The 19,679-nt window shown below is 45.9% G+C and overlaps 2 protein-coding genes across 6 annotated transcripts; one reads left to right on the top strand and one right to left on the bottom strand.

The window, feature by feature from the left end:
• Positions 1-417: 417 nt before the first annotated feature.
• Positions 418-12,462, top strand: Pka-r1 (protein kinase, cAMP-dependent, regulatory subunit type 1). Of its 5 annotated transcripts, XM_071710230.1 has the most exons (6): positions 4,618-4,804; positions 5,002-5,814; positions 9,393-9,702; positions 9,803-10,069; positions 10,287-10,490; positions 10,766-12,462. In XM_071710230.1, the coding sequence occupies exons 2-6, from the start codon at positions 5,803-5,805 to the stop codon at positions 10,936-10,938; spliced, it is 966 nt and encodes a 321-aa protein (XP_071566331.1). In that variant the 5' UTR covers positions 4,618-4,804; positions 5,002-5,802; the 3' UTR covers positions 10,939-12,462. The 5 variants fall into 5 exon arrangements, with proteins under 5 accessions (XP_071566328.1, XP_071566329.1, XP_071566331.1 ...); XM_071710227.1 differs by lacking the exons at positions 4,618-4,804; positions 5,002-5,814 and adding an exon at positions 418-600; XM_071710228.1 differs by lacking the exons at positions 4,618-4,804; positions 5,002-5,814 and adding an exon at positions 1,488-1,621.
• Positions 12,436-19,230, bottom strand: LOC139774768 (leukocyte receptor cluster member 8). Its single transcript, XM_071710219.1, has 6 exons — positions 18,620-19,230; positions 17,227-17,666; positions 15,613-16,823; positions 15,118-15,451; positions 14,825-15,032; positions 12,436-14,177 (listed from the first exon to the last, which is right to left on the bottom strand). Exons 1-6 carry the CDS (start codon positions 18,787-18,789, stop codon positions 14,015-14,017), a joined length of 2,526 nt encoding a protein of 841 aa, XP_071566320.1. The 5' UTR covers positions 18,790-19,230; the 3' UTR covers positions 12,436-14,014.
• Positions 19,231-19,679: the final 449 nt, after the last annotated feature.

The following is a 19,679-nucleotide window of genomic DNA, read 5'->3' as shown; positions in this document are numbered from 1 at the left end:
ATATTATATTCACATAAATTGTATCTTTTTCTCATGAATTTCCGTGAATCGCGAGAATCCGTAAAATCGGCCAACTTCAACCGATCAAATTATCGATTCGCGTGCCAATAATTCGATTTTCGACGACAAAAGACTACGCGCGAATTCACGATCGACAGAATCGCGTCTGAATTTCCCCTCGCTTCCTCTTCCTTCGAACAACGAAAGCTCGATTTTCGGTGTTCGATGGAACGCAACATTCATCCGGTATCTTCAGCGTCAGGAACAGTCAGGATTTTCAGGAATATCCTCGGCGGGTCGCGGATCGCCGCGGGAATCACGAGTCACGAGAGCCGCGAGAGATCGCGCAACGCGCGCCTCGCGCGCGGAGCAGGCTGGCGAGGGGTGGACGACGCGACGTATCGCCGATAAAGCGGCGCGCCGTGCATCATCAATATGGCGGCGAATCTCGAGGAGGAGCAGAGCTTACGCGAGTGCGAGGAATACGTGCAGAGACACAATATCCAACAGGTCCTGAAAGACTGTATAGTGCAACTGTGCGTGGGCCGGCCCGAGAACCCGATCTCCTTCCTGCGGGAGTACTTCCAGAAGCTGGAAAGGGTACGTAAAACCTCGCGACCGTGCGCGGCCGCGATTAACCTGACCACGGGAGAGGAAGAGAGAGAAAGAAAGAGAGAGAGAGAGAGAGAGAGACGAATATACGCCGCGAATTTTCACGTTCACGACTTTCCTCGGGAAAACCGACGTCGCGAGGTTATCTTCGACGAGGGGCCGAGGTTTTCCGCGACATAACCTCACTCGTGTCGGTGCGACGACGAGACGTGACACACGTGATCAGGGACGTCCTGGTTCTCGAAGTGCCTTCCCATTTTCTCGAACTACATTTTTTTACATTTTTCTCAGATTCTCGTGAGCTTTACCGATATTGCGGTTTCATCGTGCGAAGGACGTTACTCACGAAAGCAGTCCTCGCTCAGTTCCCTGCAGCGTGCGAGAAGCTGCGTTTGTGTATCAAGGTTTCTCTGGTTTCTCGCTCATTGCCCGATGAATGCGCAGCGAACGCAGGAATTAATTGCGATTATAGGAGATTGATTTACGCTCGGAGGAAGCGTCGTTATCGGAGCTTTACCGCTTTACTAGGTAAACATTGTAATCAGAGCGTTTTCCTCCGTCGGGGAGACGCGTCGCGTTATCTCGACGTCGTAGATAATTATCACGACTCGTCGAGAACGTCCGGGGCTCTTTAACAGCGTTTTGCAACGCGCGAAGAAACGTTTCGTGAGGAATATTTGGCTTGTCATTACACGAGATTGATGATCCGTCGAAATGTTTGATGATCAACAACAGCATCGTCGTGGAATACGCGCGCGACAGATGCTGTCATCTGCAGCAGTCGCCTTCAACTCGTACGGTCGTCACGGCAGGTGCCCGGCGTGCCGACGTGGATGATAAATTTAGGTTGTATCGCAATGGACTCTCCGCTCTCTGCTCCTCCAAGATATTTTTCTAAACGGAGCTTCGGAGGCAAGAAAATGGCCTTAAATTAATAATGATACAAAATTCGCACGAGAAAGACGGAATACGTACGAAATACGTAACATCTTCATCGCGAAGGAGCAAAGTGAGTATCGTCCCGAAGAAAGATTTCCGTTTAATTAACGCGATTATCCTTCCCGAGGTATTATTCTTCCAGGTTCGTCCTTGTGATTAGATAAGTGGATTTGCAAAGGGCGGACGTCTTCTCGTAAACGAGATTACGTCGATCGGCGTAGCTGATTTATCAGCGAGCCGTACCCTCGCTCCGGCGTGATCCTTGACGCGGTTCCTTCCCGCAGGGCCCCCCCCCCCCCCCGAGACCTTTCGCCGCCGTTACCTTTCCCATTTAACGCTAGCGACGGGAGTAATTACGTTAAGCGGCCACCCACGCGGCGGGGAACGCGACGCGTGTCGCTCGGAAGCGGAAATCGAAGGCTCGCGGAGCGAGCGCAAGATCGACGGCCGTCTAAAATATAAGAAGATGCCGCGCGAACAGCTCACGCGGAATCGTCCCCGTCGAGGAGCAGCGGCCACGGGGAACGAGTGCACGAGGAATCAAAGGATTTTTTTTTTTTTTTGGCCCGTCGGATTGACCGAGCATGGCCGCGACATTTCGCGTTTCCTCGCTCAGCGATATAGTAATGTTTACCAAGCCGCGCGTAGGCGGAAGGCCGCTATACCGAAGCGGGAAGCGAAATACAGCGACGAGGTATTTCGCCGCTGCGAGGAGAATCGATACGAGTGAACGGAGTTTCGTCAAGGTGACGTTTAATTCCCTTCCGCGGTGATCTCGTCGATATTAAATATATTTTTCGCGGGCGTTCGTTCTCTCTTTCTCTCTCCTTCGTTTTGCTACAAGTTCCTTGTTGACATATTCGATTACACTCATTCCTCGATTTACGCGGTAAATAATCTCTCTCCCTCTTTACACAATACTTCTTATACGCAGTCAGAAAATATATCTTTCTTTGGCATGCATTTATTGAAATTATTATATATCGATCAGTGAGTCAAAAGTTTTTACTGGATTGTATTTATATTACATTACATCCAACTGTCTTTTTACACATTAGATACGTTCCGCGGAAAAAGAAATCGCGTTGCTTGAAAAAAGCCGTGTAAAAAGAGAGTTGGGTGTATTTTTATCTTTTTTGATTGACTTGTGTACAAGCTTATCTACACAAGTGATAACAAATTTACTTTTCTTCACTTCGTGCAAATAGAGCGAAATAAATGTGAAATAAATATTTTTACAACATATTTTCTCTTACGTATTTTTTTAAATTTTTTTTGTACTGACGGACACCATTTACGCAATTCTCAACCGCGTAGAACAAATACTCCGCTCAAATCGAGGGAAACGAGTGTATATCTCTTACAACGAGGAAAACGATTCATTAATTTGCTTTTAAAAAATGATAAGTATCGTAGATCTCTCTTTTTCAGTAAACCAAAAAAGCCAGCCAGATTTGTCAAAAATGTATTTTGTCGGCAGAATGTCAGCAGAAATACAATCAAATTTGTTATATGATGAATGATGGCAAATTGATTGCAAAAACCGAGCGGAATCTGTCATTTCGTAACCATTTGAATGATATATCCTCTTTAAATGGTCGCAAAACGACAGGTTCTATTGCTGCCGGCAATCTGCTGCGGGTTCCATCGTGCACTGTCAAAAATCGGTAGGCAAAATACAAGTTGGACGCGGAGGCAGTTGTTACCAATCTGCCGCAATATTCTGCCAACAAACCGCTAGCGTACTGTTAACATTTTGCCTAACGGGGTTGCTCCGTCTCCCTCGAACAGCCGCCTGGGAATGATCGTTTCCGTTCCCACAGTGCCGACGTGATCTAGGAACACGCGAGGGTGTCTTCGATCGAACGTCTCCGTGTCGCGCGCGTCAGTCAACGTGACGGTGCAGCGACACACGCGCTGACGCTGACGGTGCCGTCGAGCGGAAGGCGAAGACGCGCGGCGCGGGACGGCGGATCATCGCCTCGCGTGCATGTTTGCCTTCCGTGCTTATGCCGGCGTACACACGGCAAAAAGTGCTAGAGTATACGTACGAGAGAAAGAGAGAGAGAGAGAAGACTGCACATGCATATGTTGGAGAAGAAAGGAGCGCGAAATCTATTCCTCGGGGAATAGAAATCCCCCCGGGAATAGAAATCCCTCGGGATCGGTAAGAGATACGACGCCTGCGGGAGAGAATCGCGAGGAAGCGGGAAAACTCATCGGGGGAAAATAGAGGGCTGAGAAATACGCAAACACATAGGAGCACGGGAGCGGAAGTTACGACGCGAGACACAAAGAGACTGGAATAAAGCGCGCAAACAACCAAAGCCGTAAAGTGTCTTCGCGATTAAACCGCGAGGAGTCCAGCGGGAGCAATTAAATGGAGGATTGGATGGAGAATCGGAATTTGCCGTCGCTTTGCAAAAGTTATTTTTTCACAACCACTAATGCGAGTTCTCGAGAGCCGGTGCGGCAGAGGTAGACCTCTTAGGCCCAGTTTCACAAGTGTTAACCGACGTTTGTGGAACTGGGCCTTAGATATCGTAGAAAATTTATCATTTAATTGAGGTAACGGTGCACCCTTCTGTAAGAATTTTTACCTTAAATAACCGCACGAATTTTTTGCTCAGGTTTGCGTGGTCGTAAAGCACCCTCTATAGTACTCCGGCCGCACAGGAAGGGCGTAATAAGAGAAAGCGGAAAGAAAAAGAAGGAGAACGACACCGAGGGGGGGATGAGAGGGCTTGCAATTGTGTACGCGTACATATATATGTGTTTATGTGTGCGTATGTGTGTGTGTGTGTGTGTGTGTGTGTATTTGCGATGCGCGCAAAAGGAGAGAGAAAGAGAGCGCGATATAGGGGCAGCTGATCTAAACATAGAGCACGCTCGAAATATAACGAGGCGCAACCTTACAGCCAAGGTGGAGAGAAGTAAAGAGAGAGAGAGAGAGAGAGAGGGAGAGAAGGAGCGCAGTTAAAAGCAGTCCACAAAAATGTGGAATGCCGCCACCGAGGGAATCCAGCCGCCGCGCCGACGGGATTGTCCTCTTCCTGTACGTCACGGCGCCGATCTTCCTCCGACGTCATCGCCAGGAACGGCGGTGGCGTCGCGGCGCCTGAATTTATGACGATAAAATATTCAGAAGTGTCTCCGTTTGACGATATACCGCCGGGGGCTTGCGAAATATCGCGCGAAAATCTCGGGGACAAGAGATGCAAATTGACGTATCGACGAAAGTGAAGCCCAGGAAGTAAGAGGCGTGAGAACGACTTTAATTTAGCATAACGTATAATAAGAATATATAATAAGAATATATAAAAATAAGAAGGGGGAAGATGTGGAAAGGAGAGATGAGAAAAATAATTGTTATACACAAAATCAACGCGCTCTTTATTTCAAACTCGGTTACAGAACTAATGTCTCTAATCTCTGGCTCTTTAACTTCAGCTCCAGCTCTGGCGCTGATAAAAACTTGTACGTAGTGGGATGGCGAAGTGGTGGGAAGTAACGGTGTCACTGAAACATGTTTCCCACACAAGTCTGCGTATTACGGCTCTCCCGCAGTTTTACGAGACCCGAGGTCTTGAAAAATGCCGTCATCATCGCCGCCGCCTTCGCCGCCTCCGCCACCATCGGCAACCATCGCCGCCTCTGCCACCACCGCCGCCGCGGATCGATCCACCTCAGCCGCTTACGTTCGGCGCGTTAACGCGAGCGGAAGACCTTACTTACCGACCACCACGAGACAGCATCTCGGCGGCACATCCATCCCGTCCAGGAATCGTCGGGCGGGCGCCGAGTCCGGCGGCAAGCGAGCGTGCAAACGTGCACCAGCAGCAGCAGCAGCAACAGCAGCAACGGCAGTACGCGTACCGACGCTGTCGCGCCGACGGACGTAGGGACGCGCGCGCGTGCTAGATCGCCTCCGACCTCTAATTGGATTCCGTCCGAGGCCTTATAAAATCGCGAAGCGGGCGAGAGAAGAAGGAGAAGGAGGAGGAGGCGGACGACGGCGACTACGACGAGGAGAGATCGCGTGTGTGACGACGACGGCGGTGGCGACGGGCGGTCGGAGACGATCTCCTTTCCCGTGCGTTCGCGACAACTCGCGAGATCGCCGACCTACGGCACGCGCTGCCGCGAAAAGCGGCCGTTTCATAAGTGTTAAACCGCATCCGCGGAAAGCAGAAGAACACGGGGGCAGACGGAGAGAAGGAGAGCGAAGAAACAGGAGGAGGATCGAGAGGAATGATGAATAAGGTACGAGAAAGAAAGAGAGAGAGGAAGAACGCCGGCCATAATCGTCCAACTTACGCGCGCGTGATGATTGATCTCGAGCGATGGATCAATGTTGATCGTCGATGGAGTTTTGCGTTTCAATATTCCGCGTTTCCTTTTGCTCTTCGTCTCGGAAGAAGTTAACGATCTTTATGTACGAATTCATAATTTAGTGACGCGGAAAAGGAAGATTCCTCACGTAAATCGGAAGATTTCCAACTTCTAAGAAGTCAATCAATCATATATAATTATCGGTGAACTGTATTTAGTTTTTCATCTATCTTTTTATGTAGATTTCTGACAATGTGTTATTATTTCACAAAAAGTATCGAGTGATTACTCAGCAAATGAAAGTGAATTATTGAATTTATATCTCTATGAAAAAATTATATGATTGACCGTGCAATTATTGTTAAAGAAAGACGTGACATTAAAAGTTATAGGTGTAAACAGTGAATATGTCAAAGAAGACTCTTTTTTTATTTGAAAAAATATTACGACAGGTATTCTTTAATATCGTTTTACATCTTCTCGCATACGGTGCGGCAGATTCTCGTAAATGGCAATGTAGTCTTTTACTATGCCGCTCGCGTTCGCATGAAAAGGGTTCTTCAACGAAAAGTAATTTTCTAAGAGTATGACATTTACAGTCTTTTTACGTCGTCTTCAAATAGAAGGAGAGAAAAAAAAAACAGGGCGCTTTTAAGAGGAAAGAAGATCAATGTGAGAAATGCTCGTTAATCAGTTGCGTATCCGACGATTCTTACGGTCCAGTTATCTCGGAGTGACTAAGGCAAACTATACAAATTACATTTTTCATATTTTAAACTGAATTTTCAAGAATTTGTTTTCTCACATATATTTGTTAATTTATTTTCTCGGTATTCCGAGTACGTTTTTTCTTTTAGGATATATTTTCTAGGCATCCTTGAAGTATTTCCACTCGCGCACTCCGCGAAAAAGATGTAAGCTTGAAAAACACTTGCGCCGAGACGACGAGAGTAAGATTCTCATGTGTCGGGAGTGTGCTCAAGGATGCGTGGACGTGTGCTGTGCGCGTGGGAATGTATGCGTGTAGCGCTTACGGAGCCGCGGAGTGCCGATGACTATACACGTATACGTATATGTCATCATTGACTGGAGATTGTATAAGAGAGCGTACGTCTGTTCGTTGATTCCGATGACTTTGAGTGGAATCTAATACCGGTGCGTTATATATAAGTTGCGCACATAGTTATACATAGTTGTACACATAGTTTACCTAGTTATTCACGCTCGCATGCGTCTCTCACTCCGATTATCGAACTGCATAATTTCGCCTACGTTCCGAAGCTCATTTTTAGACGATCGATAATTCGTCAAACGGGACAAAAATTTCACGCCACAAATTTTACGACCCGAGGTGTAACGCACAAAACGGAATTGCGGAATCGGAATTGTATCCACGGAATTAGAACGCGTTCTATTTTTGCGGGCCGAAAGCGAGCGCGCGCGCGCGCGCGCGCGCCAGGTATGCGTAGTAAACTGACAGATTTAATAACTGCGTGCCGCGATTCGAAGCCTCAGTTACGTATGTTGTTTGTGATAGCAGTGACATAATGCGTATTTATTATATTACTGCGTGCAGATGCGGTCTGCGGTAATAATGAGCCACGCGATGGTCTCGAAGGTAAGAAGACAGAATAGACAATTTAATTACAAATCACGCGCAGTCAATCTAAATTTATAAGTAACGTATAAGTAACATATAATGTTTCCGCTTAATTCATAATTTTATATATTGACAATTCGGCCGCATTAAATTGTAAGATCCCGTTTAGATCGCCGATTTGGATCGTCCATAAAACGAGCTTAAACGTAAACAGATAAAAACGAACGGCGGCGCTTCTGTAAGATACGATTTCATCTGGCGTATCTGTTGGATAATTCCGATAAATGGAGAGTTCTGCTCTTCTATTTTTAATGCACAACAGAGGCGCATGTCGGACGCCTAGACGCGTCTTTGCGGAGACGAGCGAAGTGAATTTATCGGATCAAGTTTTATGGACTCATTAGCGGAGCCGCGCTACATCGGACGATCGTTGGTGAATCGCGATCGAGCCCTCTTCGATAATTGCCATTCATGAACCCGGTGATGTCATTGAATAATTTATCTTGAAATTGGAAACTTGCGCCAACGTCTGAATTAGCGTTTTAACGAAGATCCTCTTGCAGAACAAATTAATTGCAAGAAGTCGAAGTAGGATCTCACTCTGAATCTCTAAAATCTTCCTGCATTTTCTTTCTCAGAGCGCCAGCGTCACTTCCGCGTTTCTCACGAATAATTGGCTAACAGATGTGTTTCATTGTATCTTAACTTTTGCCAGAGAACTTTAATTGCGCAAAATTGCGATTTGACGAAGAGATATTTCCTTTTTTAAATTTAATTATATGCCACCTATATGTGATGCATAAATGTCGCGCTCGGAACCCGTTCCTCGGCTCGTAAGACCCCGAAATAGACGCGATCGCGATGGCTCCTCGTATGCGAGTAACGTTAGCGTGCGCCGGCATATTATCATGGCAATTAAAGGGGGGAGAATTGCGAATTGCGCTGATTTGAATATACTCGTTAGCGCGATGCGCCACGCCGACGAGGAGGTGCTCGCCACGAAGAGAGACGGCGCGTTCGTGCGTGAAAACGCCAACTGACCTATGGCATTATTCGCTTACCTCTCTCTCACCCCGGCGGTGTGCATCGTGTACATAAGTGACGGTAATACGAGGTTTTATCTAAAGACCTACATAATTTATAATTTTACGGTAATTATATGCGTGATAGACGCCGCGGGCGAGGCGGACAGCCCGGCCGCGAGGGTTGCGCGTGGTTAATGAATTATTAATTTGCGTTCCGCCCTTTTTTTTTAGCAATTTTTGTGTGCTCGTCCGAAACCCGAATGCGCATCAACACATGATGACCTTAACGCATCGCTCTATTTTTCGTGACGGGGACCGACAGCGATAATTTTTTAATTCTAGATACAAGGAGTATGTAACGCACACTTTCATCGATAATTAGTCGCAAAAAATTGATAAAAAAGGAGAATACTTTGTATTTCAGCGTGGAGAATTTTTAAAGGTAGCGAACGTGTTAATTTATTGTGCATTCTGCACTGCCAAGATAGCTTTCTATATTATTTATCAAGCCAATCGATAACCGATTCTCGTAAGAATATGTTATGTCGTTTTTTCCTTCTGTATTAATTGACTGTATTAATTATGACCGAGGAGTTTCCCTTTTCATCGTTGATCCGTCTGGACTGAAAAACCGATTCAATTAATTACACCAGAAAAAATGGGAATAGGCAGACCGATAATATGTCAAATGTAATTGTTGTATTTTGTAAGAATGATTTCTACGTCGTATTGTCGTGGAATTGAGTGACAGTGCACGATGTATGTAATAATGCAATTTTTAATCTCATCACTCGAAGAATAGCCGTAATCTACATTGACATTTTAGTTAAGGATCTCTCTCGTCTATCATCTCGACTAACACTTTTATCTTCGTTCGTGTACAGGAACAGGCTCACGATGCCAAGCAACAGATCGCCACGAGTCCCGAGGACACGGAGGACATGCCCGCGGGACAGCAGGGCCCGCAGGTGCCGCGGCGGCGGGGCGGAATCTCAGCGGAGCCGGTCTCCGAGGAGGATGCCACCAGCTACGTGAAGAAGGTCGTACCTAAGGACTACAAAACCATGGCTGCCCTGAGCAAGGCCATCGCCAAGAACGTGCTGTTCGCGCACCTGGACGAGAACGAGCGCTCCGACATATTCGACGCGATGTTCCCCGTGACCTTCCTGCCCGGCGAGGCGATCATCCGTCAAGGTGCGTGATCGCTGATCGAGCGCGCACCGTCTTGCGCTTCTATCCTGCTTTGGTTTGTTATCAATTCTCCGATTGAACGAGCGCTATGTATTTTCCCCAGGTGACGAGGGTGACAACTTCTACGTGATCGATCAAGGAGAAGTCGAAATATTCGTTAATGGCGAGCTGGCGACGACGATCGGCGAGGGTGGAAGTTTCGGGGAACTCGCGTTAATCTACGGAACTCCGCGCGCCGCCACGGTCAGAGCGAAGACCGACGTGAAGCTCTGGGGCATCGACAGGGACTCCTACCGCAGAATTCTCATGGGGTCCACTATAAGGAAAAGGAAAATGTACGAGGAGTTCTTATCCAGGGTCTCAATATTGGGTGAGTTTGCTCGGAATCTTGATTCCCTGGAGCATTACTGCTCTATTTTTCGCTCGTATAAATCAATCGTAATATCTTTTATCAAAATTCTGAGAATAACGGAGTCTTGTTACTCTATACACAAAGTTGAAGTGACCCTTGTAAGATTTATAAGACTGTTAGAATAGATAGGGAGATAAAATGGGAAGGACTGTGATATTTACGACGCACTTCGCAGAATCCTTGGATAAATGGGAGAGACTCACAGTGGCAGACGCTCTGGAGCCGGTGGCGTTCGACGACGGTGAAACGATAGTCCGACAGGGCGAACCGGGCGAAGATTTTTATATAATCGTCGAGGGTACGGCGGTGGTCCTTCAGCAACGTTCGGAAGGGGACGAACCCGCGGAGGTCGGCCGTTTAGGACCATCGGATTATTTCGGTAATATCAAACTCGGAGTAATAATTTTCATTGATTACAAAGTAGAGAAGCTAGCATGTCTTATTAGCAAGATAATACCTAATATTTCAGAAAAACGTTAGAATTTATAAATTTCTACTAATAGCTAATGATGACGTTAAAACAATCTAATCATTAATTTAATTCCTCAATTAATTCTCAATGAAACTTAATTTTATGTTGCGTAATTAATTTGGCGCGAAAGAGGATTGGAAGAGCTCGTTCAACAACGATGGGAACTTTTTTTTCTGATACAGGGGAAATAGCGCTACTGCTGGACAGGCCCCGAGCGGCGACCGTGGTGGCCAGGGGTCCGTTGAAGTGTGTGAAACTGGATCGGGCGCGGTTCGAGCGGGTCTTAGGTCCGTGCGCCGACATTCTGAAACGCAACATCACCCAGTATAACAGCTTCGTGTCCCTCTCCGTTTAAACGGACACTATCTGCATCCTCCCTCCTCTTTCCTCTCCAAACCCGTCATCGCAGTCAACCCTGCCGAATCATCCCCCGACTTCATTTCCACCGAGGGCTACGTTATTTCGCCGTACCATAGTTAAATCTTTTTTTTATTTGATTAATATTTATATATAAGTGAATTAATGTATTACGTCAGCTATCAATCAGATGTGACACGCATACACACACACACACACACACACAAAATCACACACAGACGGAATCGTTAGAGAGACGCTGTTAATATATTTACCGTAAGGCTATTTACGCACTGTGTAGCTCGCGACTCGATGCCGACGCGCACGCGAATTCATGTTGACGTTGATCTCTTCCGCGCGATCTGTTCCTATTCGTGTGAGATTCTCACGTGCGCGAGAAATTATTAATCCGTTAACGTCTGACCTTTTTCGAGGGGCTGAGAATCTATTTTTAAAACAGAAATTTATCGAATCTGAAAAAAAAACCGCGAAGCGCCGGATACTAGCGGTGAGTTATAGAGGACAGGTTTCTTATTTGCGAGACCATGTCCCTTTTCGCTTGAGGACGCTAACGGGTTAATCCGGTTAATGGCACGTTGCATACATCTCGAGAGCATTGTAGAGATTTTTGATCGAAGCTGAACGTGTGTCCCGGCGTGGTTTCTGGAACCGTATCCCGACATGAGGTCTACGTCGAAGACGCAGACGCTTAGCTCGTGTTACTACATAAAACGTGATCGAACCACGTTAAATTATTCGAAAGCCATTTTCAGGGCTTCTATTACATCAGAAGCGAAAAAAATCGTACAAATTGCCGCTCCTGTTTGATGGAATAGATTGGTAAAATATCCCGAAAAGTTTGTAATGATAAATAATTCAATCTACATATATATTTTAAATTTTGAATGAAAATGGATCTCAATTAAAGTAAGTAGCTTTAAATTTGCAAACCAAAGTCTTCAACGAATTTCACAAGCCTATTCTGTCGAGTAGAAGTAGCGATATGTAAAAAAAAAAAAGAACTGGCTTCTTTCATTGCAAACATATTGTATAAAACGCGTACGTGTTTACGCTTCTGATGTAATCCGATACCGATGTAGCTACAGTGACGAGCCAGGAGCCGTAAATATTATCCAGCAGTGAGAGGATCGGCGTTGAAAGTGACGTTTTCTCGTTTACTGTTATATACTTTAAATGTTCTATGTTGTCTCATGGATTGTTAAATTATTTAACATTTAAATTATTTTATCTACCGATTGCGCGAATCGGTATATATAGATATACATATACATAATTAGCAACGACAGCGTAAATGTCGGTCGCGATTTGCAATTGAGGACGCCGAGAAGCCCGTCGACCGGTGGTATTTATTATTAAGTGAAGCATCGTCGAGGCGAAGTCGAGGCAAAACGAGTCGCAATCTATGTCTCCTCTAAAAAAGTGCGCTAGGTTTATAGTACGACAAGCGAGACAAAAAAAATGAGGTACAACGTCAGAAAATTAAATAATTTATTATGCACAACATCGTATTCGGATCAAGTATGGTACAATGAAATCATTTTCCCTCTCCGAATCCGTGTAATGCGGCTGATGCACATTCCATGCGCGCGCGCGCGAGCGAGCGAGTGAACGAACGTACGTGCGCGAATGCGAGAGAAAACGGGAGGACCTCGACCACCTAGGGAATCCAACGAGAAATAGGGGGGACTCTAACGTCGAGAGGAGCATCGTCGCGTCGCGCGCGGCGCATAGACACTTATTAAAATTAATTACAAGGATCACTCGGCACACGATGAGAAGAACCGATGGTGATGCGCCCACTCGTCGCGCGAGGTATGCAGTGAAGATGGTCCTTTCCCCCTTGATATCTTCGGTCTTCTGTCTTCGTCCCCAAACCCAGACGTCTTCGGATGTGGTTCATCCACGAGTAACGATGGTCCCGGAGAAAAACGATCCTGCCACTTCTTCTTTCTTCTTCCCTCCACCTGATCTACCCCGCCTTTTCTCGGGCTTGTCCGGGAAATGACACTTTGTCGCGACCAGGAACGCTCTGTTCGTCATTGACCGAGAAGATAGTCTCTCGAGTACAAGCGGCATAACGTATAGTCACCGCCAGTGTTCTCTCAAACGCGACTCATGTCTCCGAATTCGTGAAACGAAATCCTTTATCCGCGTTCTCTTCGAAGAACTCCTCCCCTCGAAGCGAGAGAAGCTTGCGTTGCGGCTCGGCAGGGGCAGCTACGGGTGTTGTTTTTCGTGTAGTAATACTTAAAGGAACACTTGGAAAATCGATCGAGCACCGTGGCAGTGAAGCGTGCATGCGCGTCACGCTACGAACGATTGAAAAGGAGAGAGCGGTCGTCTGGTCGACGAATCGTCCCGAGTTGAGAACTAACGAAAGATGAGCATTTTTCTATTGCATGAAGACCGCAGATTGTACCGTTTGCGTTGTGAATATGATCCTCGATGATATAACGAGCTTTTTTCTCATCTAATTTTTTTGTTTAGTGAGGTAGCGCCGAATGAACGGAAACGATCATCCGTCCGGATTTTTGTATAATTTCCAGAAGTCTCCTGCGAGAGAGATCCCCGCATATACGTCCTCTTGCGATTATGTACAATTGCGCGCGGGGGAACCGAACGAGGGAGCGTGTATGTACAAATTCACAGTCGAAGTCCCAAGCTTTCGATTTTGCACCCGACGGTGGATAAAACTGTGCGCCACCGCTGTGGGATGATGATCTGAAGATCGTTTTGCGAGAGGTAGAGCCAGCACACACGGGGGCTTCCGAGAGCGAGGGAAATTTACGGAAACATGCGTAACCCCAGCGGAATGGAATATCTATCTGAATATCTATATATGCATATGAGTCACACAAGCGCACATATGCCGGAAACATATGCATATACACGTAGTACGACACACATGAGATTTATGCATGTACGCGTGTGAATATGTATGTGTATATATATGCGTGTATGTGTGTGTGTGTGTGTGGGGCCCTTCTTTCTCGCATGTAAAAATATCTGCCGCCACAAGGGGTAAAGGTAGGACAGTAGAGTAACGTTGCCTTCTACCAACCACCTAGACTACCACTGCTTGCCTTGCAGTCGATTTGCTGTCGAGCGAGATCAGCGTAAACCAAGCCGAACTCGCTGACAAATTCATAAAACTTGTCCAAAGAATCAAAGGCCAATTCCGCTACGACGAAATGAACCGCCAAATTTTGCCGGTAGCTAAACAGCAGAAGAAATGCAAACGTTAGATAATGGCCGCATACGGTGATATGGTAGTGAATATACATAAAACAGAAAAAGTAACAATTAAATATGCAATTAACTTTCGGCTACGATGTCCTGTAACAGAAATCTGCAATTATAGTACATGTGATCCATGTTTCTTCATGAAGGTATCATTTGTTAAAAACTTGACGCTGGAATTGGATTAGATATTTAGAGAAATCAACTCGATAAAAGTATACCGATTGAATTTCGATATACTTTTTTAATTATTATGATAAATCATAATTCAGAAAAGAATTCCTTTTTAGAAAACAAATGCAATAATACCGAAAAAAAAAACGTATAAAACGTATGCTTGCATTTACTAATAAAAACAAACTGTTCTCCGAATCACCTGAGAACGAAATTTCTGCCTAGAAAAGCAATTAAGGGATTGTACACTTACTATTATATTATTTTCATGAGAAAAGAGTAGCATATGTTGTGATTTTATAGGCAATTATTATCCAAAATTGAACAAAATTTGAAAGCAAAATTGAACTTATTAGTTAAAACCCTCCAATGAAAAGCACAATTTCAACATTAAAGATTAAATTTAAACACATATCTACATAATAGTAACAGTAAGATTTAATACGTACGACTTTATCATGAATTTCAATGCCTTCTTTCGCTCTCTCGCGACAAACCAGTCCATCAAGAAGGCGGACATACGCGGCGAAGTCCTATACAGTTTGAAAAAAGCATGGAAGTTACCCAACCACCAAGCCGATCGTATTTTCAATGCATGCTGTATGCACTCGTCGTTTTTATCTTCTGCCGAAAGTGCCGCTAAAATTGTCGTTAAATCTGTAATCAAAAACATCGCAAAATATTCTAATAATGTAATTTCAGACAAATATTGATTCTCCGCGTTATTAACTCCGTTACCAACCTTGAGTATTTTTCGTGAAGATGTAATAGAGAATCCGATACGCAATGAATTCGCATCGATTCTCACCATCGAAATCCTGATACAGCATTTTCAGCTGTGTCTGACACTGATTGAATTCCTCGTGATCACCGCGTTCTAAAGCTACACGGGCGTGGGTTTCGTATACATGAACTGTAAACGCGTCCCTGATACCTTGCACGGTAAGATCTTGCCGGATGGATTTTAATTGGTCGCAAGCATATCTGTAGTCCTGATCAGCCAGCCAACGTTTCTTGACATGAGCCAAAGAATTTTGAAGTACACTTACCGGTCGAACTGCAGAAGGGGCAGGAGCCTGCAACGATATTATATAATTTTGTCAGAGAGTGTATAACCGCGAGTTACATCACGACTGCGATAAAATAATTTCATCTAAAATTTTATAGTAAGATACTTTATGTTCTCTTAATTGTAGACGAGATATTTTAAATGTTTAAATTTTGAATGTCCACGTACCGACGTGAGACGTAAGTAAGGCTTCTCTAGATCCTTGCACGTGCCGACGATGTGGAGCCCGGTAAAGTCGAAATCCGTGTTCGGGTCATCTCTGATAATGACGCTGCTGACGACCGTCCTGGAAATGCCGCCGTTGAATCTGGCGGCGCGCTGCTGCAGCTTCTCCTTGGTTCCCAGCTCGTCCGTGTTGCCTGTAGCTAAACCAAACTCGGAATAGAAATGCGATTTAGCCTGCTTATTCTTCTTGGACTTCTTGTTGCCGTGATTCGCCTTGTTGTTGCGCGCGGATTTTTTCACTTTGGGCGCCTTGTAATCGTGCTCCCGATCGCTAATGTTCGACGACGAGGACGTGCTGCGCCTGTTGTACCTGCGCGACGGCGGGCTACGCGTACGCGAACGCGTCGACCTCGACCTCGAGCGTGAGCGCGACCGCGACCGCGAACGGGATCTTGACCTCGATTTGGATCTGGATCTTGACCTCGATCTAGACCTCGACCTCGACCTCGTCCTCGACCGCCTGCTGTGTGTCACAGAGAGACGCGCGCCAAGCCGAGCCCCGAGTGAGCTGGAGAGGCCGGGCTTGCGCAGGCCTCCCTGTGCATTGACCAGTGGGCTCGCCAGAGGATTCGCCAGCTTTAACGCCGGCTTCGAAGGCTTGATCGTCATGGTCATACGTTCGCTGTGGATGCTGGGCAGAGGTTCCTTATCCCAGTCCTTCACCCAGAGCGAGCCGTCGTTCGCGGCGCGGGTGATTTTGCCCTTCAATATAATCTCAACCTGATCCTTATCGACCGCCGTCTTACACTTCTCGTAGCATCGGTTCACATAATTCTTCAAACTGTCGGGCCAGTCTCCGACTGGGCTGTGGGCAATGGTGGGGACAGTACCGGTACTGGAAGCCGCGTTGCTGACAGCCGTGGTGACCGGCACGACAGGATTAGGAGGCTCCTCGCTTGGCGGCGGAGGGGCCACCACTTCGGATTGCGCGGGAGGTAGCGGTGGTAGTTCCGCGGACTTTGCGTTAGGTCCATTAGGCATGAAGGGCCCGGTAGTCGGAGCATTTCCCTGAAAGCTATTGTTGAATTGAGCTGCTAAATTTTTGTTCCGCTTACGCTTTTTCTTCGCGGCGCCGCTATTGCCGGATGGCGTGTATCCAAGACCCGTTTTCTTGTTAGGTAAGTTGAAACGGATTGTATTCTGACCATTATATTCTGTAAAGAATTAATACTGTTTTAGAGCTACACATTCAAACTATACATAGGGACGGGCGAAGTACACCTATGGCAACAGTAAATATTGACGAGTTAAATCATATTACTAATGTAAACAAACTTTCAAAACAAAAAAGGAACGCTGAACAGTGAAAGAATATCCTTGGATGCGTTCTTTGTTAGTTTTTATATATCCAGATTTTTTCGAAGTATTCTCTTATGAAAATCCATATCGTTATTTTTATTACTAATTGTAAAAAATTAGTGTATTACATATAATATGAAACAACATGTAACTTTTAATAATAAAATCACTTAACAACGTGCATCGATTTTGCTCTTGTTGCAACAGCAATTCTTCGCCCATCTCTGTTTATAAAAAAAAAATATAAGTGATACTTACGAGAAGTTTCATTATGCATTCCATTCCAGTTATAGGGGAATGAATTGTACATCAATCCTGAATAAGCCATCGACTGTTGCTGTACATGATTGTTATGTTGTTGATTAGGTTGAACCGCTGGTGGTGGACCTGGCGGCAATGGTGGAAGATCAGATTCATCATCCAGAGGCATTGGAGTACCAGGTATAGGAGGTTGTTGATGTAACTGCTGCTTTGTCTGATTATTTCCCTGCTGTTGCTGCTGCTGTTGCTGTTGCTGCTGCTGCTGCTGCTGTTGTTGTTGTTGCTGCTGCTGCTGCTGTTGGTGCTGTTGATGCTGTTGATGCTGTTGCATCTGTTGAGGATTAAAAGTCTGACCGTATCCTGGCATCATGTGATAATAGTTAAACATCTGTCCTTGATGCGGCACACCTTGGCCGTATCCTTGGCCGTACATTTGGCTGCAAGAAGAGATTGCAAAGGTTAGCATTCGCGAACTTCATTTTATAACAATTCCGTAGTATTGGCAGATAATTTTGTTATAAATATTATCAAATACAGAAAATTACTGCAAGTCCAAATAGCCTGTCTGTGTTCTTTTTCGAAGAACTTACTGAACTGGTATACACAAATGCAATAAGTTAAACAATTGAAGTGAAACAAAAGGTCTATTTTCTATTGCTGCACTGCTGAACTAGTGCACACTGGTGCAGTAAGTTGGAGCGAAACAAAATATACTCGTCTCACTCTAACTTATTGCACTTGGTGCACCATTTCGGGAAGTTTTTCGAAAAAGAACAAACCTAGCATGACTAAAAAAATAATCATTATCGAAATGTATCAGCGATACAGCAATATGTCAGCAACATTAAAACCGATTAAAGCGAAATCTCGACGCGCGTTCATACGAAGAATTAGGTCACGACAAACGTCGCTCGCGCATGTACAAGACGATTCATCTTAGATTGCGAAACCGCGCGTCCTCTCGGAATCTGCCTCGTTAATACGACATTCGTCGTACTCCTGAAGGGACGAGTATCCCACTGGACAAATCTTACTCGATTAAAGTCTCGTCTAAAAAGAGAGAGAATCAGTGACAAGCTAAGCTCGAACTTTGTGTATGACGCGATCTCGACATGAATCATCCCGTACGTACATACATATACGGACAGACGCGCATATCAGGCCTCTCGCGTTACGTTCGTCGCGCGAGCGAGCAACTTCGGCGAATCCAACTCCAGATTATAAAAGCGAGATCGTATATCGCGATCGCGAAAGTGAAGCCGCGAGAGTCGGGCGGGCGCAAATCCGACTACGAGACTTCGCGAGCAACTTCGAGAGGCCGTCACGCCACCGAAATGGCCGACTCCATTGTTCCTCGTTGACATATCGTTACTCCGACGCCGCGACTCACCCCGGGTACGGTGGGAACATATTGTGCATATTGTTCGGCGGGTACTGCCACGCCATATTCGCCATCGGACCCGCTCCGATCGGCGGTTGCTGCTGCTGCTGCTGCTGTTGCTGCGGATGAAACGGCTGCTGTTGCTGCTTCTTCTGCGACAACGCCTCGCCTTCTGACATACCGTGGAATAAAAAATATCAGAATCGCTGGGAGAGATGGCCGCCTGCCTCCCCCTCCCTACTCGTGGCGCGTCGCGGATCGTGGGTCGCTATTCGCGATTTCGCGTCGCGTCGCGTCGCGTCGAGTAGCCGCGAGTAGAGCCGCGGGCGTGCGCGCGTACTCTCGATATTGGAGCGGAAAAAAAAATGGGAAAAGAGAAATCAATGGGGGAGAAATTCACTTTGGAAAACCCGTCGACTTCCGCGTTCGCCTGTCTCGTTTACTCCCGTGCCCGCCGAGTCTCGCCGTCTCTCGGCACGCTTCTACATAGCACGACAGCTCGCGCGAGGACACGACATGACATAAGACAAAGTAACGACACTCGGGATCGCGTGGAGCGTGGAGTACGGAACACGAAGGCAAAAATGGCCGGAACGGAACGGAACTCCGGTCCGGTTCGCAGCCGAGGAAAACGACGCACTTCAGGCCGCGCGCCGGCGCGCCATCTCGCGCTCTTGTCTTGCACTTTCAAACGACCACTTTCAAAATGCTTTCAAACGATCGCGACAGATATGAAATATATTTGTGATATTTGGGTTTGATTACTATATCCGGCGAGTTTATTACTAATTTAAAAGATTTAAGCTTCGAGAGTCCCGGGAATCTAAGTTCGTTATCACAGACTGTAATTAACCTGGAGATGGGCGCCTGATTTCTTTTTTCTTTTGCATATATAGTCACCTGGGGTGACTTTTACACCCTAATTAAAAGTTATTGTTATTAATTACATATTTTTTATTGTTTTATAGTTTATTAGTATTTGAGGGTAATATAGATTCATTTAACATTTTCTGAAAAAAGTAAGGAGAAATTAAAAAATATTTTTAAAAAGCGAAAGAAGCACGTTAAA

This window comes from Temnothorax nylanderi, unplaced genomic scaffold (genome assembly GCF_030848795.1).
Source record: "Temnothorax nylanderi isolate EJ_2023f unplaced genomic scaffold, tnyl_v1.0 TNYL_tig0087_pilon, whole genome shotgun sequence".
Taxonomy (NCBI): domain Eukaryota; kingdom Metazoa; phylum Arthropoda; class Insecta; order Hymenoptera; family Formicidae; genus Temnothorax; species Temnothorax nylanderi.
This window is presented reverse-complemented; position numbering and strand designations above follow the sequence as displayed.

What these genes read in the sequence shown, in the direction of transcription:
- LOC139774768 (XM_071710219.1), bottom strand. Translation starts at nt 18,789, where the DNA reads ATGTCAGAAGGCGAGGCGTTGTCGCAGAAGAAGCAGCAACAGCAGCCG. An exon ending in CTTACTTACGTCTCACGTCG is followed by an intron (nt 15,452 to 15,612) that starts GTACGTGGACAT and finishes ATATCGTTGCAG; the next exon opens with GCTCCTGCCCCTTCTGCAGT. An exon ending in TTGAAATTCATGATAAAGTC is followed by an intron (nt 14,178 to 14,824) that starts GTACGTATTAAA and finishes TCTGCTGTTTAG; the next exon opens with CTACCGGCAAAATTTGGCGG.
- Pka-r1 (XM_071710227.1), top strand. Translation starts at nt 436, where the DNA reads ATGGCGGCGAATCTCGAGGAGGAGCAGAGCTTACGCGAGTGCGAGGAA. An exon ending in ATCCAGGGTCTCAATATTGG is followed by an intron (nt 10,070 to 10,286) that starts GTGAGTTTGCTC and finishes CGCACTTCGCAG; the next exon opens with AATCCTTGGATAAATGGGAG. An exon ending in AGGACCATCGGATTATTTCG is followed by an intron (nt 10,491 to 10,765) that starts GTAATATCAAAC and finishes TTTCTGATACAG; the next exon opens with GGGAAATAGCGCTACTGCTG.